The following is a 22,357-nucleotide window of genomic DNA, read 5'->3' on the forward strand; positions in this document are numbered from 1 at the left end:
AGAAGAACAAGGAAAAGAAAGAGAAAGTGGAGGAGAAGGAGGAGGAGTAAAAGGAGAAGATTGAGGATGAGAAAGGAGAGGGAAGGAGCAGAAGCAAAAGAATGAAGATAAAGAGGGGAGGGAGGAGGAGATGGAGAAGAAGGAGGACGAGGAGGAGGGGAGATGAAGGAGAGTGAAATCCTGGGGTTGGGACGGATGATCCTACTGCTCTGGGTATGACTTGGACTGACCGGAGGCAGGGTAGAATACGTCCTGATCAATGCTTTCTCATATATTCATCCATTTCTTAACACTCACGTTTTCTTCAAATAAAGAAATTTTATTTTTGAAAATTTTAGATAACATTTTTATTATTTCCTAAATTCTATAATAACAAGTTTGTTTAATCAAAAATATATACTTTTTAGTTATGAAGATAGACTGTTTTAGACTGTTCAAAACTTCAGATTTTTTAAAATTATGTCGGAAAATATTATTTGTTGAAGTTTGTCAATATTTCCCCCTGTAGAGGCCTGAGTGAGCAGGACTTGGCAAGTCTCCGTGCCGGCCAGCCTATCCTGTCTTTAGAACTCAGGATTATCCTAGACACACACACATCAGTTCAAAAATGAGATATTTTACACCACTGGATCATCCAGGACCATGAGCTATCCGTTCTTCTAGACATGGATTTCCATCCATCCGTCTCAGTGAGGAGAAACTGGAACCAAGTGAGTGAGTGAGAGGTGGAGAAGTGAGTCAAGGTTAAGGTTTAAGTTGACTCCAGGTCCAGGTTAGAGTACAAGGATACTTGACAACATGGCTTCAGGAACATCAAGTCTTATTCAACCAGGTAGTTAATATTCATTTTGTCCATTTTATCTGGATTTTTCAGAGAACCATATTCAACTTTAAAGATTTTTTCTTGCTTACTTTTTTTTATTTGAACAAAGCTATGTATGTTAAATAGTAGGCTATCTTAGAATCTTGGGTTTATATTCAAACTTTTTTCTTTCTTCCATTAAATTTATCTCTTTTTCTATTTAAATATAACTACATTATAGTTAAAGTATTGTTTGGAAAGACTTTTTTTTTGGATTTAATTTGTCTCTACTAATCTACTAATTCTTCTTTGATGCTTTCTTCTTTTTTTCTATTGGATTCTATTATCTCTACTAATCTACTAATTCTTCGCTGATGCTTTCTTCTTTTTTTCTATTGGATTCTATTCTCTTTACTAATCTTCTTATTCTTCGTTAATTCTTTCTTCTTCTTTTTCAAGATAACTTTTGTTCTCTTTTTGTTCTCTTCTACTTCTCCTCAAGTACTCTTCTAGTTCTCTTCTAGTTCTCTTCTAGTTCTCTTGTAGTTCTCTTCTAGTTCTCTTCTAGTTCTCTTCTAGTTCTCCTCTAGTTCTCTTCTAGTTCTCTTCTATTTCTCTTCTAGTTCTCCTCTAGTTCTCCACAAGATCTCTTCTAGTTCTTCTCTAGTTTTCCTTTTATTTAATTCTCTCCAACTTCACTAAAATTCTTTAATTTTTATTCTTTTTATCTCTCATCTTCTTTTTTCTTTAATCTCCGCACACACGTCCTTGATCAATTCATGTATCTAAAGTTCATTCATTCATGCCGAAGTTTGTTGAAAAGAAAAATCATTTGGGTCAATTTTTATTTTCACTCAAGATCCTTATCCGTCCCGTCTTCAACCTGTGGGTTCCTGGACCCGGAGTGGAAACCTGGTTTCCTCATTCCTATCACAGCAGGATCAAGTTTTGGAGTAAACTCTGAAATCAAGTCTCTATTCAGATCTGGAATTTGCGGCAATCCAAATTTCTCTAATTGATTTCCCGGATGGTCTGCGTCCAAACATGAAAATCAGAATCAAATAAAAATTAAATAGATCATTTTCTTCAATCATGGTTTCCCTCTGTTGCATTAAAGATATTTGACTTTTTTAGGATTTGACCTTTTTGGGTATTTTCATTCAAAGAAATTTTTGAGCAAGATGATNGTTTCTAATGCTGATTTCTTATACAACAAAACAAAAATGTTCGTAAAACCTTGACTATATGATGATATGTTTATGAATTTTAAGAAGACATGGTATTTTTTAAATCCCCAAAAAATTAGTTCGAAAAACCTTATGATTTTTACGACCAAGTTTGTTTGCTCTTGCTACAAAGGAATTGAGTCTTTGCCACAAACTCTGATTTTTATATCCCCGTATCTTTGTGACTTGATGTCGTAGTTCTTAGATATTTCAAACCATGAATTCTGTAATCTGCAAAGATATAGAAAATTGAATATTTGAGTTTGTGGCAAAGACTTAATTCCTTTATTTCAAGGTTTGTGTTCATTTATTAAGAAAAATGTATATTTTTATTATTAGCTTAAATGTTATAAATGTTGATAAAAGGGTTGTCTTAATAAATTTTGAAAAAGTATGAACAAGTATTTGAATATTGGATTGTTGAAAGATATCGGCTGAAAGTTTTTGTTTAAAATACAAACTAAATAGTTCCAAGCTTTTGTACACTCTTTTCTCAACAGGCTTTCCAGGGGGGGGGGAGAAAGCAAAATGAATATAGGGGGGTGGGGGGATTAGTGGGGGGGATGTAGTATTTAAACAGAAATTTTGCTCTATCATTGAATACTCATCAAACCTCAAACTGTTATGCCAAATTGATATTTATATTTGTATAAGAAGTTTAATTTTACAAAATATTTGATCATTGTCATGATTCAGAATCACATCTGAATGGAGGATGATACATAAACAGTTATTTTCTACTGGTTTTTATCCAGGGTTTTATCTCCAGTTTTTCTCCGCTAGTTTCAACTATTGAAACCCTCTCAATAGATTAGGTTGAAATATTCCTGATTTATTTACACTTTTTGTTCAGTTTATTCACAGTTTATCAGACTCATCTAACTGTAGAATTTTCTCTATCAGGCCTAGACCAAACAAATTATATTCAATGAATTAAGAAATTTAAAATTTAAAGATGCATTTTTGATTGATGCTTTTGATTCTTAATTGTAAAGCTTAATAATAGACAGATAAGATACAGATATGGACGATACATACAAATCTCTCACCCCCCCCCACCGTACCCTACCGTGGGGTACATAAACATTACTTTTCGTTAACAAACATAGTCTTTTTAGATGGTGCTTCAAAAATGCATTATTTTCTACGATGTGTCTATAAAATACTTATTTTTATAAATTAACTGATATCTCTACAAAGGAAAGTGTCAACAAAGTTTTTATTCTGTGAATTGCCTTAAAGGATGTCAAAACGTACTTTATTTAAAAACTGTGATAGAGATACATTTAAATGAATTCAGCTGAACGGAATTGAGTCCTTGCCACAACGTCTGATATTCTAGTCCCTTTATCTTTTCAACAAAATGTCGTAAACCTTAGATATTTTAAACTATGAATTCTCTTAGATCAAAAAATAATAAGTTGAAATATCAAAGTTTTACCCTATCAAGTTTCAAAGATATAAGGATTAGAAAATTTGAGTTTGTGACAAACACTCAAATCCTTACCATACTAATTTTCCAATATTAAAAATGAAAACAAAAGCAAAAATACACAAATTCAACTTAATTGTGCATAAAAGGAATTGAGTTTTTGCCACAAACTCAAGTTATCTAAAACCTATATCTAAGCAACTTGATGGTATAAACCTTTGATATTTCAAACTTATATTATTTTATTTAACAGAATTTATAGTTTGAAATATCAAACGTATAGGACATTAGGTTGAAAAGATATAGGGGTTAGAAAATCAGAGTTTGTGGCAGAGACTCAATTCCTTTGTTAAAAATCATTTATCTCACTTATTGTGTGTTGTGCCATAACAAATTTTGCATACAACCTCTTTCACATTGACTGCTTTAGGTCGACCCCAGAGACAGACCTACCGAAGAGCAAACACATCCCTAAACCTTGGCGGAGAAAACTCAGATCTTTTCCGTTCCTGCTCTAGTATTCTTGACAAGTTTGGAGCTAAACCGTCCAGAGAGAACCTGGCGGTGATAAATGGAACTGCTCGGGTAGGAAGATCTCCCAACAGTACTTCCTTCAAGGATTTAAATAGTTCCACCTTTAAGGAATTCCTACTCGGTCGATCTAAGGAAAGAAATATATTCATTTTAAACTAAAAATGATTGTTTGATGAGATCATTGCATATTATTAATAACAATGAAGGTGAAATAAAATTTTTAATCATCATTGCTATAGTATTGATGATTTCAATATTGAACAAATCATTGATGCTAATAATGATTACTTGAATATAACTTAAAAAATTGAAATTAAATTTGTTATCTAAATCATCACTGCTAACACTGTTGATTTAAATATTGATAAAAATCATTGATTCCAACATTTACGATTCTGGAATCTAGACAGAATTAGAAAGTAAATTTTAAACTACATCACTAGTACGCCTTTGTCACTTCTTTGGTTAATTATTATAAAACCAAAACATCTGTGTTCTTCTCAATAACTCTACAATGAGTTATGTTTGAACACATATAAGATTTCAAATTCACGTGGAATTTACTTCAGTTTTGACGTTTATTTATGCAATTTTTGCTGTGGAGTAGATGTAAAGACAATCATGTTAGTTAAACTATAAATTCTTTACATCTACTGCAAGTACTGATAAAAAAAAATCATGTTACAAAATACTGTCTGTAATCCTAAAAACACTGTCATACGGTGAAACTTTAAGATATTTAAGATATTAAACTGGAAAACAAATTTTCAAATAAATTATATTTAGACAGTTTTTAAAGCTTAGTTCATCACGTAAATTTTAATCCGATAAAACATTTTCTTAATCGGAATTTATCATTAATATCATCAAAAGAGAAATTTTAAATACTTTTTTAGAATTGTGTTTCATAAACTTCTAATTTAAAAACACGAAAAAAAGAAGAACAAATCAAAAAGAACAAGAACACAAAAAGAAAAATTATTAATACAAAGGAAAAGAAATACTAAAATCTAAAATAACACTCATACATTTGCTGCATATTCAATTAATGTCGAAAAATTAATTAATCTAGTAAAACAGGAAAAACAAATTTTTTTAACGTATTTGTAAATTTAACTGCTCTAATTTTTCAGATGAAGAACTCTTAGGCCTTTTTGCAACATCAATATTTTGGGGTTTATTTCATGTTTTTCTTGCGTCTTCAGCTTTCTTTAACTAAACCTGAATTTAAAATCTGAAACTTAAACTTTTATGACCTGCGTCATTGAGAAAAGAAAACTTACAAATATGTTAAGTGGAATCAATTTTATGTCGGAGGAATTCATCAAACTTTTTTAACAATTTATTTTTTTATTTTTTATCAGATTTTTTATAAAACAAATTTATTGATACATGTATTTAATTTAATAATTTTTCCAATCTTCATCAAACTATAATCAAACAATTTGTAGTTTCCACATGTTTCTATTGCCCAAAAAATGTTAGGTTTTACTAAAATCATCGAAAATTAGGTTTTCTAAAATCATAGAAAGGATAACAAATTTTAGTCAATTTGTACAAAAGGTGTTTTGACTTTAAAACTTTGAAACAACAACTTGGAGATACATTGACTGAATTTATTGCAGCTCGTCTTCGCTTCACTGTTTAAAGGATTATTTATGAATTTATTGCGGCATTATAAAACGTATTAAGATCGTCTTCGCTTTAACATTTAAAGATTTATTTATGAATATATTCTATCTGTAGCCGGAACCTGCTTATCCACCAGAGTTGAAGGTTGACCGGGGTCTTGAATCTCGCCTTCCGGTCACAACACGCCAGCCTAAATACAGTTACCTAGTCAGCAAACCAGCCAGTACCAATTATACTGTCCCAACCACATCTTCATTCAGGTATAGGAACTCAACACTTGGCACAAACTCTAATGTTATAATTCCTATATCTTTGCAACCTGATGGTGTAAACCTTTGATATTTTAAACTTTTTGATCTAACAGAATTCATGTCTGTGACATCAAATTGCACAGATACAATCTTATAAGGTGCTAGAATGAAAACCAGCTTTGCCAGTAGTTTTCCCTATTAAGGTCATCCAACTCAACCTAGAATTTTTAAACCTAGCTAAGAATGTTCCTGTGGTTCCACCAAATTCCCCAATTAAAATGTAATGCATATCGGTCAAGGAGTTCCTGAGTTATGATTGGAGATTCAAACAAACAGACAGAAAAGAAATTACTACCTTTTATACATAGATATATCTTTATTGAGCCTTTGCCACAAATTCGATTACCTAATCCCTTTATGTTTGAAACATGATGTCATAGATTTCTCAAATTTCAAACTATGAATTCTGTTAGATCAAATGATCTAAGTTTGAAATATGAAAGACTTTAATCATCAGATTGCAATGATATAGAAAATAGAAAACTTGAGCTGCTTGCGGCAAAAACTTAATTCTCTAGGAAAACTGAGAATTACATTTTTTAAAGTTTTATCTTTATTAGTTATAGAGATAGCAGTTACAATACTGATGCAAGAAAAGCAGTTCAATCCTATCCAACCTCTTACCCGCGACCTGATCCGATCAGTTCAGCCTACTCTAAACCCGAGACAAGTTATTCTAAACCAGACTCAAGCTTCTCCAGACCTGAGTCCTCGTATAATCTGACAAATTCTTATTCTAAAACTGATCTGAGTAGTTACTCCAGACCGGAGTATAATGAAGATAGTTATTCCAAACCAGAGAGTTCTTATTCCAAACCGGAGAGTTCTTATTCCAAACCGGAGAGTTCTTATACTAAAACCGACCTCTCCTACAGCAAACCAGAGTTATCCTACTCCAGAACGGATCTATCCTACTCGAAACCAGATGTATCCTACAGAGGGGAATCCTATACCAAACCTGACTACTCGCTATACTCGGAAAGGAAGGGTAGTGAGTCCTATACTCCGGGTACCTACTCCAGTACTACTCCAGGTACCTACTCCAGTACTAGGGTTGCAGATGGGATCCAGGATCAGTATAAAGTTCCGACTTATGAAGATAGAATCAACTCCGTTCTTAGGCAATCATTTATTTTATTATTCACGAAATTTATTTGACCTCAAACAAACAAAAAGGGTTTTCTACCTGTTACATAATTCTAAGTCAACATGTGTAGAGTTAGATACAAAAGTAAGACTAAGAACAAATCAAATATGTAATGTGATATTATGTAGAAAAATCACAGAAAAAAAGTAAAAATGATACATTTGTAAATTGTATTACCATCAGAGAAATCTGTGATTTGGTCAGTCTTCGCACGTCAAACTATACATAGAGTTTGACTTCAAATATTGAATTAAGATTTGTCAATCAAATATTTGGCATTCAACATGAAAAATAAACAATGTGAAGAGGGTCAAAACAGGCTTTCTCGCCCCGTCTTGTTTAAATATGCTAAAATCTTGCAAATAAGTTGTTAGCTTAGTTTCAACAAAAAAATTTGGGTCATTTGGGTTAGTTGATCTGGGTCCAAGATTCAGTTACATATGAGATAATTGTTATTTTTTTTCAATGAATGGGGATAATTTGAGAATAACTGTATTGAGAAGGGGGGGGGGCAAGGGAGGGGGGAGACAGGGAAGTTAAGGATAAAATACGAAAGAAAACCTGAGCTGCGGGTTTTGATCGAATTAAAAACAAAATAGTTCAATCTCATAAACAAACATAGTAAGTATATTTCAATTTTGGTCAGAAGGACATCATTGATGTGGGAAGAAGAAAGGGGGAGGTGTAGGGGGGGGAATAGAAAGAATGAGGGGTAAGAAAAGGAAGGAAGATGGGGGTCTCTATGGGACAAGATGTATATGAGGTTTGCAGCGTGTCTCCTGCACTGGCTCAGGGCCAGGTTTTAGGATAAATTCAGGATATATTCTCATATATATCCCTTCAAAGGATATATTCTCCTATATATACCCCCTACACAGGATATATTCTCCTATATACTGCCTACACAAGATATATTCTCCTATATACCCCCTACACAAGACATATTCTCCTATATACCCCCTACACAGGATATATTCTCCTATATACCCCCTACACAGGATATTCTCCTATATACCCCCTACACAGGACATAATCTCCTATATACCCCCTACACAGGACATATTCTCCTATATACCCCCTACACAGGATATTCTCCTATATACCCCCTACACAGGACATATTCTCCTATATACCCCCTGCATAGGATATATTCTCCTATATATACCCCCTACACAGGATACATTCTCCTATATACCCCCTACACAGGATAAAATCTCCTATATACCCCCTACACAGAATATATTCTCCTATATACCCCCTGCACAGGAAATATTCTCCTATATACCCCCTACACAGGATATATTCTTCTACATATACCCTAAATAGCCCCTACAGTTTTACCAGACTGTCGTTTTAACCTTCAAAATTAGACCTAATATTCGTAAATGTGCTCGGTCTCATTTCCGAAAATATTAAATGTTTTTCTTCCACTAAACGTCGTTTTATCTTACATACAATGTGTGACCAGCAGGTACAATATGTCCATAGATTTTGCTCTAAAATGATGTTTTATCCTTAAAAATGTACTCGAAATGTACTCGGACCATTTTCATAAGATTTAAAAAAATTTAAACATCGTTCTAGGTAATTAGTTTTTAAAAATTCTTAACTAATTCTTAACTCTAACAGTGAAAATACGCAATATATTCTATTCTGTTATATAAAACGTAAAAATAAAATTATAATAAAATTTTTTTGAAAATCTTTGGAAAAGAGACTGAGCACATTTTCGAAACTACTTTTGAAGGTTAAAACGGCATTTTTATAGAGACAAGTGTTTTATCGACAACCACCTTAGTTCTATGGTTTATACCTACTGGGAGCACTGTTTATCCAATACAACTATGTTTATTTCAGAGACACCTTGTACCTTTGGGGATTTTCATGCTGTTTGGACTTTTAAAATCATAAATTAAATCATACAGTCGTCTTCTTCTTCCACAGTTTTATAGTTCTGCACTGAGCTGTTACCTATTGTAGTGGATACTCATAATCCCGGTCCTTTGATCTCGATATTAGTTCTGCACTGAGCTATTAACTATTGTAATGGATACTCATAATCCCGGTCCTTTGATCACGATATTCACTATGGGTACTTTTAATTTAAGAATCGATGCTTAATCTCTTCATTTCGAATATTATGGCACAATTACACTAATTCCCAGCTCTGTATGTATCCTTGACACATGATATAATTTTAACCCCTAATAAAATGAATGATTGATATCCAGAAAATATCCAAAATACAGCAGTGGACCGGATCATGCAGGTTAGATAGATAGATATAAAAATAAAAAAGTTATATTTTGAAAAAAGTTTATTTATTAAAAAAGTGCATATCTGTTCAGGATCTAGTACATCTATACAGAAGAGTCGAAGTTATTCCAACTTTGATAGTTTGAAACGAACAGACGGAGATCTGTTTAGAAATGTGAATACCATGGGACAGGTTAGCTTTTTTAAAAACTCTTTTCACGCTTTTCCATCGTGTCTTCCTAATTTTTATTAATTTAAAGATATTCTCTTCATTATTTTTTATTACAATTCACTCTATTAATTTTTGTTGATTCCATAATTTTTACTTTACTTAATTTTTGGGTTTTACTACTGCAAGAACCAGAAAACTCTGGAAAAGTAAAACGTCTTTTAGACTGAAGTTAGGGCCTTACATAGTCCAATGAACATGAGATACAGTAATTTTGCTGTGTAAACAGACTCATTTTACTTCATGCGTGATTGCATTACCTGCTTGTAAAACTATTTACTTTGTAACAACATCAAATACACTTATTCCACAGTTTTCTGAATCTCACTGTATATTAAATTCTATTTTATTGCATTCCTATTTTTTTTCTTCATCTTTTGACGTCCCCCCCCCCCTCCTCATAAAAAATCATGTTCCCCCGGCTCAACTTTATATTTTTTACTTCATAAATCTTTCAACTTTTTATCTTGTCTGTAAACATTTCTCAATCCCTTCTGTTAAACTATATATACTTTATGTGAATAGGATGCAACTGTGTTTATAACTGTAGAAATTAAACTAAGAAATCAGACCTCGTGAAAGTTTTGCAAAAGCTGACATGAAAAACAACTTCTTTCGCTGCAAATATTTAGTATTTTTAAATACTTGAACCTGATTTTAACTAAGTTTGATCGAATCAAGTAACCCTAGTTATGCAGGGATGACAGATAAGGAAAGACAGGGTGCTAGGGATGTCACGGTTTATCATTTATCAATTTCGATTATCTGACTTCGTAAATATCAGCCTCCGATTCATATATAGGGCGCATCGAGGACAGATTGACCTCCGTTGAATGACCGGAAATAAGAAACTTCCGCTTATTTTATTGTTGCCAAGAAGGATAAACTTTCAATAACCCGACACCTGAACCTTCGAATACTTAAAAATTTAAAAAGACAAAATAGACGAATTGTATAAAACATAAAATTGACGAATTGTATAAAACATAAAATTGACGAATTGTATAAAACCTAAAATGGACGAATTGTATAAAACATAAAATTGACGAATTGTATAAAACCTAAAATGGACGAGTTGTATAAAACATAAAATTGACGAATTGTATAAAACAAAAAATTGACGAATAGTATAAAACATAAAATTGACGAATGTATAAAACCTAAAATTGACGAATTGTATAAAACATAAAATTGACGAATTATATAAAACATAAAATTGACGAATTGTATAAAAAATAAAATTGACGAATTGTATAAAACATAAAATGGTCAATTTTCTACACTGTTGAATGTCTGTTAAAGTGCATCCTTTGCACTTTTTATAATTTTTGAGTAAGTTTTTGAATATGTGTCATAAAAAAAGAATGTCGCAATTCATTTTCCTTCCAAAGGAAGTGATTACTAGCTCCGAACACAAAATTATTGATTCATATATTCTTTCAACTTGATGTCGTAGACCTTTGATATTTCAAACTTTGACTATTTGATCCAACAGAATTCAAATTTTGAAATATCGAAGGTATACGATATCAGAGTTAAAAGATAAAGGAATTTGAAAATTAGAGTTTGTGGTAAGAAATCAGTTTCTTAACTATCCTTATCCTTAAACGCCCCTTCCCTCCCTTACCTTTTCTCTCACATCCCTCCTAAATTTCCCCTATATTCTCTACCCTTGAGTTAACATAACTCACAAAATCTTGAAATAGATTAGTTTTAGTTTATTCGAAACAATTTCAAAATTGTTCAAGATATTTTCATGATTGGTCTTTAGGGAAATGTCCGGTCAGTATAAAAAAATATTCCTAAGAACATTTGTTTTTATAAATTGATTCTTTGCCTCAAACTCGAAATATTCTAATTTTATATACCTTAGCAACCTGATATAGTAAACTTTTGATATTTCCAACTTAGATACTTTGATATAGAAAATTTCATAGTTTAAAATATCTAAGATCTTCGACATTTAGTTGCAAAGAAAATTAGAGTTAGTGGCAAAGACTCATTTCCTTTGTTAATTATTAGATTAAAACACTATTAAAGGATAGACCTACATAAAAATGTGCAAGAAGGCATTAAATCAAAATCTTATTGTACAGTGTACACTGAGTGTTAACAGAGCCTGAAACTTAAGACAGAGTATATGTAATAAAACCCAGTATCGTAAAACCAGGTTTCATCAATGGGGTCAGGCAGTTTTGTAGTTATCAATATTTAAAAAAAAAACAATATTTCATGCTGTTTCTTTTCTTTGAATTTCTGATTTCTTAAATTAAAATCTACGTAAATATATAGACCCCAAATAGGAAACTCGGTTGTTCAAAGATACTCTTAATAAACCATCGTATCATTTTCATCTCAGATATTTGCATGAATCAATTGTAATAATATCTAGATATCAGAAAGCTCAACGCCCCGGCGTCCTGTAGTCTATAAGAAAAGTTTGACCAGCCGGCTACCAGCTACTAACTATGACGAGCCTGTTGTCGAGGATAGGCAGGTTCAACGGAAGAAAGAAGTTGATGATCTTATTTCAAAATATGCCAAGAAAAAGGATAATAAAGACGAGGTGAGGCACTTTAACGAGGCTTAAATATTTCAGAAAATGGCGGCTGAAATTTTTTTTCTAAATGCCATGCTTTAATGTCAAAGCTTTTTAACAATGTTGCAGCGCAAAGCCGTTTTTATAATAGTAGGTGGCCATTCAAATAACAATGCATCATAAGATGCCTAATTAGGTTTTAAAATAGTTGTACTATAATGACGACATTTTTCAAAATGGCGGTCGAAAAAATGTTACTATAAGAAATTTTCTTTTTAGATGAAGAACGGGAGCTCAACTAGGTTCTCAAGTACATCCTATGATGTACCGGATTCAACCTATTCCTCTGGAGAATATGGATCATTGCTGGACAGAGGTTCAGCTCTCAGGGGTAGCAGAACCAGTTTATTAGGTTTGTTTCTAGAATCCTGATGAATAATGAGTCTAAAAGTTTTTTTTCTTAAATTCTAAATGGACTTATTGACAGAGAGCACTTATTCAAAGAATTCAAATGTACATTTTCCAAACCGAATTTTTCCCCAAAAGACAATTTCCAAATGGGCATTTTGTCAAATTGGGTTGAAAGAGAAAAAAAAAATTCTGCCGTCCATTAAAAGTTCAAGTAAGGTGGCCAGAGCGCTGCGCGGCGGTTAGAAAATTAGATGACATTTAATTTAGGAAATTGCACAAGTTGCAAATTATGGCCGTACATCAGAAAATTTTTATTTTATATTTTTCTTCCTTAAACTTTTATCATGATTATAAAGTATGATTTGGCACTGAAAGTATGTAAAAAATGTGCTAATCCCAGGGCTATGTTCCTGACATTTTGTTTTTCCTAAAAAAAACAGAAATAGAAAATAAATCATTAACCTTGTTCGTTTTGTTCAGTTCTTAATATCCCCGTAAAAATAACAACGTTGAATGATGTTCTGAAAAATGCAGGGAAACTGACATCAAATACAGAGAAAGGACAAGAAAGGCAGTTGTGGCTTAATGTCGATAAATTTTCTATATTTTATAATAATATGTACTTGCAACTGTACTCATTTCTTCTTATTTATACTTATTTGCACTTATTTGTTCGATTATACTAATTTGTACTTAATTGTACTTCTTTGTACTCAATTGAAATTCTTTGTACTCAATTTTACTTATTTGTGCTTATTTGTATTTTCTTTGAAATTCTTTGTACTCATTTGTACTCTTGTGAGACTGTGCTCATTGTTTCTTATTTCTACTTGTTTGCACTTATTTGTACTTCTTTGTAAATTGTACTTATTTCTACTCAATTGTACTTATTTCTACTCAATTGTACTTCTTTGTACTTATTGTACTCCTTGGTACTCTTTGTAATTATTTATACTCATTTGTAATTATTTGTGCTCATTTTTTACTTAATTTAACTTCTTTCTATTTAATTTCACTTCTTTTTATTTAATTTCACTTCTTTTTTACTTAATTTCACTTATTTGGGCTAATTTGTTTTTTCTTGCACTTCTCAAAAACCCTGAATAGACTTCTTTTTACAGAGACTGGTACTCGTATAAGTTGTTATGAACCAAGTTATCGACCTAAGCAACAACTGTCCATGCTTGTCTTATCTGTGTAATTTGTGGATAAACTAAACTGAAAAATGAGAACTTGAACTTACAAAAGACGTAAAAGAAAACATAATATCCCTGCTTTCACTTTCAATTCTGCATGAGAGAAAGTTATAAGAGAACAGCTGAATGGGTATTTTTGGATACTTTAAGATATACATTATTAACCTTTTTCACTATTTTTTATCAATTGTGCACTGTTAGAAATGCCATTTTGTAAATTTTCAATATCATCATATTTCAGGCCAATATAACCAGTATATAGAAGACATTCATTGATATATCGTTTGAAATTTGATGTTTTCTGGTCAGAATGATTTTACTTGAATTAGCCTAAACACTAGTTGATATAAGTAAAATTAGAATCACATAATAAGGGAACTCTATGGTTTCCAGGGGATTTTTTTTAGCCCACCCCCATGGGGAGGGAAAAAATACAGTAAACGCCCCTGTCTGCCAGCATTTATTTACTGAATATGTGAAGATGTCTGCAAAATTGCTAAATTTTACCGTTACTGTTAGGACCAAATTATTAAGACTACAGAAATTTATTTATATTTTTCTGTGACGTATTATGACTGCTCTGGAACTGGTAAAAAAGGTGTAAAAAAATTATAATTTAACAAGACCGGCCTTCCTACCCTGCCAAGGAGATAGATTGAGTCTTTGCAACAAACTCAAATTTTCTAATCCCTATATCTTAGCAACCTGATGGACTAAATCTTTGACATTTCAAAGATTGAAACATCGTTACCCTTAAAAGCTTTTTCTGATCAAGCATGAAATATAAATCAATTTTTGAAACTTTAAAAAACTGATTGTTTTTCAATTTTAAACCCATTGAAGAAAAAGCACTTTTAAATCTAGATAAATGACAATATCTTCCACATTATTGATCAGGTGATCAGGTTTCAAGGGTAACTATGTGAATCGGGCATTGCCACCTTTGCATGGAGGGTCAGTTTACATTATACTTAAAGTCGGTTCAAGATCAAATAAAATCATTACTGATCATATTGTATCCAGGTATCCAGGACTCCGGGTTTGGTAGTTCCAGGTTCCTGCAGTCTTCCAGCTCCTCCACCAACCTCGGACCCAGCCTCTCCTCCAACCTTAACCAGAACTATCCCATGCAGAGGGTTCAGACCGCGGATAAACCTCTGAATAGAGCACAGAAAACACTGAGCATGCATGGTATACCCTCACAACCAACTCAACATTCACAAAATAGGTTAGTTTAAATTTCTATTAAGAAGTCAATTAAAAAAATAACAGTTCATGATGTTGAAGTGAGTTAAAAAATAAGTTAGTTTCGAAAATATTTATATTTAAGAGGTTCAAGCACAAAAAGTGAGTTAAAAAAACGTCCGTTCAAGAGGAAGATAACACTCACATTAAAACAATGAAATTAAATAAGAATTGTTAGTAATGCATGTGAACAAAATAGTAAATACAGAAATAAATTAATAAATAGAATTTAATAAAGAAATTAAATGAAAGCAAGCAAGTCAAATTTTTTAGATAACAAAATGTTTAGTTCATTTTTAAAAATAGTTCCAAGTTATAAAGAAAGGAGAAAATATACTTACATAAGACATATATCAACATGTATCAATACTGAACAAAAGGAAACTTGATATTTTTTTCAACTTTTAAAAGATTAAGAAAAATTGATAATATTATATAAAATATATAATAGATATTTTTTTTAAACAATCTACTCTAGCCACAGCGCATTTGCACAGAAGGTATCATAACTATACACAATCATATGCATCATTTTTTATTTTGAAATGGTACAAATAAGCGATCGTCTTATTTCAAAAATATTCAGCTTTCTCTTAATCTTTGGCCTGTAATGTTTACAATTTAGTATACATTCCAATATGCATGTTTCAGGATAGGAGGTGGAGGGGGGGGGGAATATGTTGCATATGTGGGGTGAGATGCATTTAATGCATGACCTTGGGAAGTTTTACAGAGTTTAAGAGATAAAGGTTTCCATGAATCAGCGAATTTTTGAAGATAAATCTAATAGATAAACATAAACCGAATATTGAATCACATTTTTTCAAATATTAGCAAAACATATTCTCTTGAACTACAAGGCAGTGTTGGTCACCCCCCCCCCCATCCCCTCCCTTAAGAATAGGAAAAATGAACTGATTACTCTCCTCAAACTCTAGCTATCTACAGTGATAACCGGAAAACAATAGAACAGGAAGACGACATTATAGCAATACTTAAGTTTATTTGATGTTGTTACAAAGCAAATAGTTTAACTAGACACTTATTATATCACGACTTAAAGGAAATTGGTCTGTTTACACTGCACAATTGCTGTGTCTCATGCTCATTGTACTTTTTAAAGTTATAACTTGATTCAGAAAGTCGTCTTCCTATTCCAGATTTTTCTGGTTCTCACTGTAGTCTAGTTCTTTGCAACCTGATATTTATACTTCTAACTCAAATTTTCAGATCTAAAGAAAGCTTTTTATTGTTGTGACTTAGATATTCTTTAAAAAACTTGAGTACTACGGTTATAAAAATGTAGCTAACACCTGGTTTCAAAACTACCTATGCAATAGGACTCAATATGTATGTATAAATGGTATTTTTTTCTAAAGAAAAAAAACAAATGTATGTGGTGTTCCGCAGGGAAGTGTTCTTTGGCCCCTACTATTTCTTATATACATAAACGATCTGCCTTTAGCAACATCTTTTTTTACTAATCCATTTACTGACAAAACTAGTTTTCTAAAATGAGATTCTAGAAAGAATAGGAACTGATTGTACAAATAAATACTTTAAATTTGTTGGACTCAAAATTGATGAATTCTTAAATTGGTACTATCAAATTGAACATGTTTCCAAGAAGATTGCTTCTAAATTTTTGCTCTGAATCAGATTAAAAACATTTTACAATTAAACATTCGCCTACTAGTTTATAATGTATTGCAAGGCCACATATTGAGTATGGAATTATAACATGAGGGGGGGGGGCGTAAAAAATGCTAAACTACAGAAAATCAAGTCTTTGCGAAAAAGGGCAATTATAGCTCTAAATAATAATTCATTTCAGGCACATTCAAATACAATATATTTCAGATTAGAACTTCTAAATCTTGATGATACATAAAAACTAGGTGTTCTATTTTTTATGCATAAATACTTTTATGAAAACCTTCCAGCTTCCTTCCATGATATGTTTAATTCTTTAGCTGAACCAAATAGAACAAAATCATATAAACTTGAGAGGATTCTCTAGAATGTTTCACCGCTTTATTTCCAAAATTATGGAATTCAATTGAATTAGAGCTTAAAGTAACTAAATCTGCAACATTGTCTAAAAGAAAAGTCGCTAAGAACTATTTAGATAGTTATGCAAGTTATATCTGCAAAAAAAAACTGTGTTTCATGTGGATAAACTTAGTCCTCACTATCTTCTTCACCCTGTAGTTTATAAACATGATTCTAATAATATATGTTACCATCTGTTCCAACCCTCCCTTTCCCATATACTTCTACACCACCTCCTTACCATTTTCTTGATTTATCATCATTGTTATGTTTAAAATGTACACTGTATGGTGTACACCCTCATTCGCTGTAAAGTGTACAATTCTCTTTCGCTTAAAATGGGCCAACCAATTAAAACAACCTACTCTGGCTAGGCGGGTCCAAACTACGTATTAATTGCAATTTTTTTTTGTATTATCTCGTGCTTTGTAATTAAATAAAAGTATGAATAATATGAAATAAAGCTAAACAATCGTAATCATAGTATTGATAGTTTTGATTCAGCCAACATTGGTGTTGCTTATCATAGCTATAGAGAAACAGAGCTAGGTATTTTTCAACCAAAGGGGTTTCCTAGCTACAGGTTTTCCGAGCTACAGGTTTTCCGACCTAAGACAAGATTTCACCTTTAAAAAGGTTGGGCCGGCTAGTTCAAACCGTTGTTCACAAATGTTTTAATAATATCTTTATGAAGATAAACTCCACATTTGACTGAAAACCTGTAAGCATGGAAACTTTTGAAACAATTTAACTTCAGTTTTGTTAAATATGCATTTCCATTTAATCTCATAACTTGACCAGACAAGTTAAAATTTAAAAATACTTTCTTGTAATATTTTGAATAGTTTCACGGTAGAGAATGTTCCGGGCTGCAAACCTTTCAAAATGTTGCATCTTGTTTAGTTTCATATATAGAATACAGATTACAGGTACTAGAAGATACAAAAAGTCGAGAAAAAAAAACTGTTTTGACCAAGGTCACGTGGAATTAATTCAGTCTTATTAAAGGAACTGTAAAGGAAAATGAAAGGGGGTATAGGATGAAACCTGAGAATCTCAGGCGTTGAACGATTCATATATAATACTATAATACTATTTCATATCGTCCGTATAGTCTGTATTACGTCACCAGAACTTCAACCAATGGCAGTGCAGTATCGTTTTCAAGTGATACAGACAGAAATCACGTGACCAGTATACTGCACTGCCATTGGCTGAAGTTCTGGTGACGTAATACGGACTATATGAATTTATGTAATAATATTATCAATTATATCTAGGAGCAAACCTGAGATTCTCAGGCTGGGATATCGTCGTTTTCAGATTGGTTGCGTATTTGCTGAATGTGATCTGTTTAAACCTACTACTTTTATACAAACTTGTATATATATGAATTTTCGTATAATTTTGACACAATTGTATATATTAATTTCTTGAGACATCAGATAGAATCTATTAAAAACGCAAAATAAAAATTAAAAAAATCTAATATCACATGATACTTGACAAATGTATTCTCAACCAAATAAATTAATTTCTACAGATCATGTACATTGGATAATATTGATATTGGAGTTAGATAGAATTACAAGGATGATGTTTTGCAAGGATAAATATGTAAATATCTTACATAAACTAGTGTATTATGCAATACATTCAAATCTTCAGTCAAGAAAAGATTACATAACCTAAATGCAAGGGAAAGGATACAAAATTGCAAAGATATATTGATAAAAAAAAACAAGATAACTAGGTTTCTAGGCGCGGTAGAAATTTAATGATACAAGGGAACAAGGATACAAGGATACAAGGATACAAGGATACAATGATACAAGGATACAAGGATACAATGATACAATGATACAAGGATACAAGGATACAAGGATACAAGGATACAAGTATACAAGGATACAAGGATACAAGGATACAAGGATACAAGGATACAAGGATAAAAGAATTCAAGGATGCAAGGATACAAGGATACAAGGATACAAGGATACAAGGATACAAGGATACAAGGATGCAAGGATGCAAGGATACATGGATACAAGGATACAAGGATACAAGAATTCAAGGATACAAGGATACAAGGATACAAGGATACAAGGAACCAAGGATACAAGGATACAAGGATACAAGGATACAAGGATACAAGGATACAAGGATGCAAGGATACAAGGATACAAGGATACAAGGATACAAGGATACAAGGATACAAGGATACGAGGATACAAGAATTCAAGGATACAAGGATACAAGGATACAGGGATACAAGAATTCAAGGATACAAGGATACAAGGATACAAGGATACAAGGAACCAAGGATACAAGGATAAAAGGATAAAAGAATTCAAGGATACAGTACCCGATATTGCCTGTATCTCCTGTAGGGCCGGATATATAACGACAGAAAAATCTGGAAGAACAAAAGCCCGGGAATTGTTTGAGGAAATGTTAAGGTTTCTTTCATATACAACTCTAACTCAAGGTTATTCAATTTATTCCTTGAATTCTTCAAGTTGTGTATAACACTGTACAGATTACGAGGAAATATCTTCGTAATTAACAACATGAAGGATTAGTTTTTCTTTTTAAATATTTGGTATATGCTTAGATAAACGAAGAATTAAGTCGAAATGCAAAAAAGTCGATTTGTTTCTACAGAATTAAGTCACGGAAATAAGGGTTTTTTATCTTTTAATAGAAGGTGGTAATACTTCAGGATAGTTCTAAAAACATTCAGAAAATCTTTTTTTGATCATAAATATAGAGGAGAATCTAATTATTTTCTAAGACTTGATCTATTTTATTTTAAAAAGATGTGTTTTATTCTAGATCCTCCGACGTTTTGAGATTGTCGATAAAAATGTGTAAAACTTTTTCGTTCAAGAAAGAAACTGTTTTTGAAAACAATTGTCTTGTGTTTTCTCCGAAGGTTTGATATATTCCCTGTTTTCTAGATCAAGTGTTGGAGGTTCCTCTAGTTGGTGGTGTGCTCCATTCGGAGCTGGAGCTGGAACAGGAGCTGGAGGAGTTCAGGAACCTGATTATATTCCTCAACGTCTTCAACCTCAAGCTCAACCATGGGCTCCTCCTCAACCTAAGGTTTAAACTTTAACTACTTTTTCTTTTTGATGTACAATGAAGACGACTTTTCATTTTAATTTTGATGTCCACCAATCTTTCAAACAGGATACACATAAACATGACCGGAAACAATATGTTTTGTTCAATTGTAAACTTGTTATTTGAACGAAGCTCTTTAAAAAGCAAAACTTCAATCTAAAAGTCGTCTTCATTGTATTTATATAAACGCCGAACACTGTTTTATTTTTTTAAATATGTAAATTTTAGTTTATGAAATGCAGTTTGTCCTCTGTAATCCTTGTCCTTTTTTTCCCTCTCTAATCCTTGTCCTATTGTTAGAGTGTCCTCTCTAATCCCAATAAAATTATATTTTTGTCCTCTCGAATCCTTGTCCTATTGTAAGTGTGCCCTCTCTAATTCATGTCAAATTATATTAAATGTGGTCTCTCTAATCCTTGTCCTTTTGTACGGATGTCCTCTCTAATCCTTGTCGTAAAATAGGATTTTCCTTTCAAATCCTTGTCCTATTTAAGTGTGTCCACTGTAATCCTTCTATAATTGAAGATTTATTCTCTCTTATCCTTGGCCTATTTGTGGGTTGTCCTCTCTAATTCTTGTGTATTCTATCTAATTATTGTCCTACCGTAGGGTTGTCTCTTCTAATCTTTTTTCTATTGTAGGGTTGTCCTCTTTAATTCTGGTCCTATTGTGGGTTTTTCATTCCTTACCATTATCCTATTCTAGATTTGTCCTCTATAATCCTTGTTCTATTGTAGTTTTGTCCTCTCTATATCATGTCCTAAAGAGAGTTTGTTCTATATGATTCTTGTTCTTTTGTAAGTTTGTCCTAACCAATCCTCGTCCTATTTCCTGTTGTAGGTTTTTCCTCTCAAATCCTTGTCTATTGTAAGTTTTCCTATCTAATCGTTGTTATATTGTAGATTTGTCCTCTCTAATCCTTGTCCTATTGTAGGTTTGTCCTCTCTAATCCTTGTTATATTGTAGATTTGTCCTCTCTAATCCTTGTCCTATTGTAGATTTGTCCTCTCTAATCCTTGTCCTTTTGTAGGTTTGTCCTCTCTAATCCTTGTTATATTGTAGGTTTGTCCTCTCTAATCATTGTTATATTGTAGATTTGTCCTCTCTATTCCTTGTCCTATTGTAGGTTTGTCCTATCTAATCCTTGTCCTATTGTAGGTTTGTCCTCTCTAATCCTTGTCCTATTGTAGGTTTGTCCTCTCTAATCCTTGTCCTATTGTAGGTTTGTCCTATCCAAGATGATGAGGATGGTCATCTATCCTACAAGCTCGGGGACATAATAGAAAATGATAATCAGCGATGTAAGTAAAAACTTTTTCCTTTAAGAAATTAACCGAATCAAAAATATTTTAGGAAATAAAATAGTATTTAAAGTCTTTACTTTGTTTTGTTTTTTTAATTAAAGGGACTGTGAGCCTAATTTTAAGTAGCCCTCTAGTTAAAGATAACAATGCCACATTTACAACGGTACTCTTAAAAGTTTGACTGATCAAGTATGTGCAGTACAAACTCAATACTGTTTACTGTAAAATGTACTGCACCCCTGTGCAGTACAAACTCAATACTGTTGACTGTAAAATGAACTGCACCCCTGTGCAGTAAAAACTCAATACTGTTGACTGTAAAAAGTACTGCACCCCTGTGCAGTAAAAACTCAATACTGTTCACTGTAAAATGTACTGCACCCCTGTGCAATACAAACTCAATACTGTTGAACGTAAAATGTATGCACCCCTGTGCAGTACAAACTCAATACTGTTTACTGTAAAATGTACTGCACACCTGTGCAGTACAAACTCAATAATGTTCACTGTACAATGTACTGCACCCCTGTGCAGTACAAACTCAATACTTTTCACTGTACAATGTACAATGTACTGCACCCTTGTGCAGAACAAACTCAATACTTTTCACTGTACAATGTACTGCACCCCTGTGCAGTTCAAACTCAATACTGTTCACTGTACAATTTACTGCACCCCTGTGTAGTACAAACTCAATACTGTTCACTGTACAATGTACTGCACCCCTGTGTAGTACAAACTCAATACTGTTCACTGTACAATGTACTGCACCCCTGTGTAGTACAAACTCAATACTGTTCACTGTACAATGTACTGCACCCCTGTTCAGTACAATGTACTGCACCCCTGTGCAGTACAATGTACTGCACCCCAGTGCAGTAATAACTCAATACTGTTCAATGTACAATGTACTGC

At 32.5% G+C, this 22,357-nt stretch overlaps 1 protein-coding gene across 1 annotated transcript in view; it reads left to right on the forward strand.

Annotated features, from left to right (window-relative positions):
• Positions 1-547: 547 nt before the first annotated feature.
• The window catches only part of LOC111695149 (cyclin-dependent kinase 12), a 30,183-nt gene continuing 8,373 nt past the window's right edge, over positions 548-22,357 (forward strand). Inside the window, exons 1-11 of the mRNA XM_023464361.1 lie at positions 548-832; positions 3,891-4,126; positions 5,741-5,886; positions 6,498-7,058; positions 9,316-9,353; positions 9,433-9,533; positions 11,962-12,135; positions 12,388-12,520; positions 14,739-14,943; positions 19,973-20,117; positions 21,361-21,439. Of these exons, the coding sequence (XP_023320129.1) occupies positions 799-832; positions 3,891-4,126; positions 5,741-5,886; positions 6,498-7,058; positions 9,316-9,353; positions 9,433-9,533; positions 11,962-12,135; positions 12,388-12,520; positions 14,739-14,943; positions 19,973-20,117; positions 21,361-21,439 (1,852 nt within the window). The 5' untranslated portion in view covers positions 548-798. The remainder of the gene's footprint in view (positions 833-3,890; positions 4,127-5,740; positions 5,887-6,497; positions 7,059-9,315; positions 9,354-9,432; positions 9,534-11,961; positions 12,136-12,387; positions 12,521-14,738; positions 14,944-19,972; positions 20,118-21,360; positions 21,440-22,357) is intronic.

This window comes from Eurytemora carolleeae, unplaced genomic scaffold (genome assembly GCF_000591075.1).
Source record: "Eurytemora carolleeae unplaced genomic scaffold, Eaff_2.0 scaffold217, whole genome shotgun sequence".
Classification (NCBI taxonomy): Eukaryota; Metazoa; Arthropoda; class Copepoda; order Calanoida; family Temoridae; genus Eurytemora; species Eurytemora carolleeae.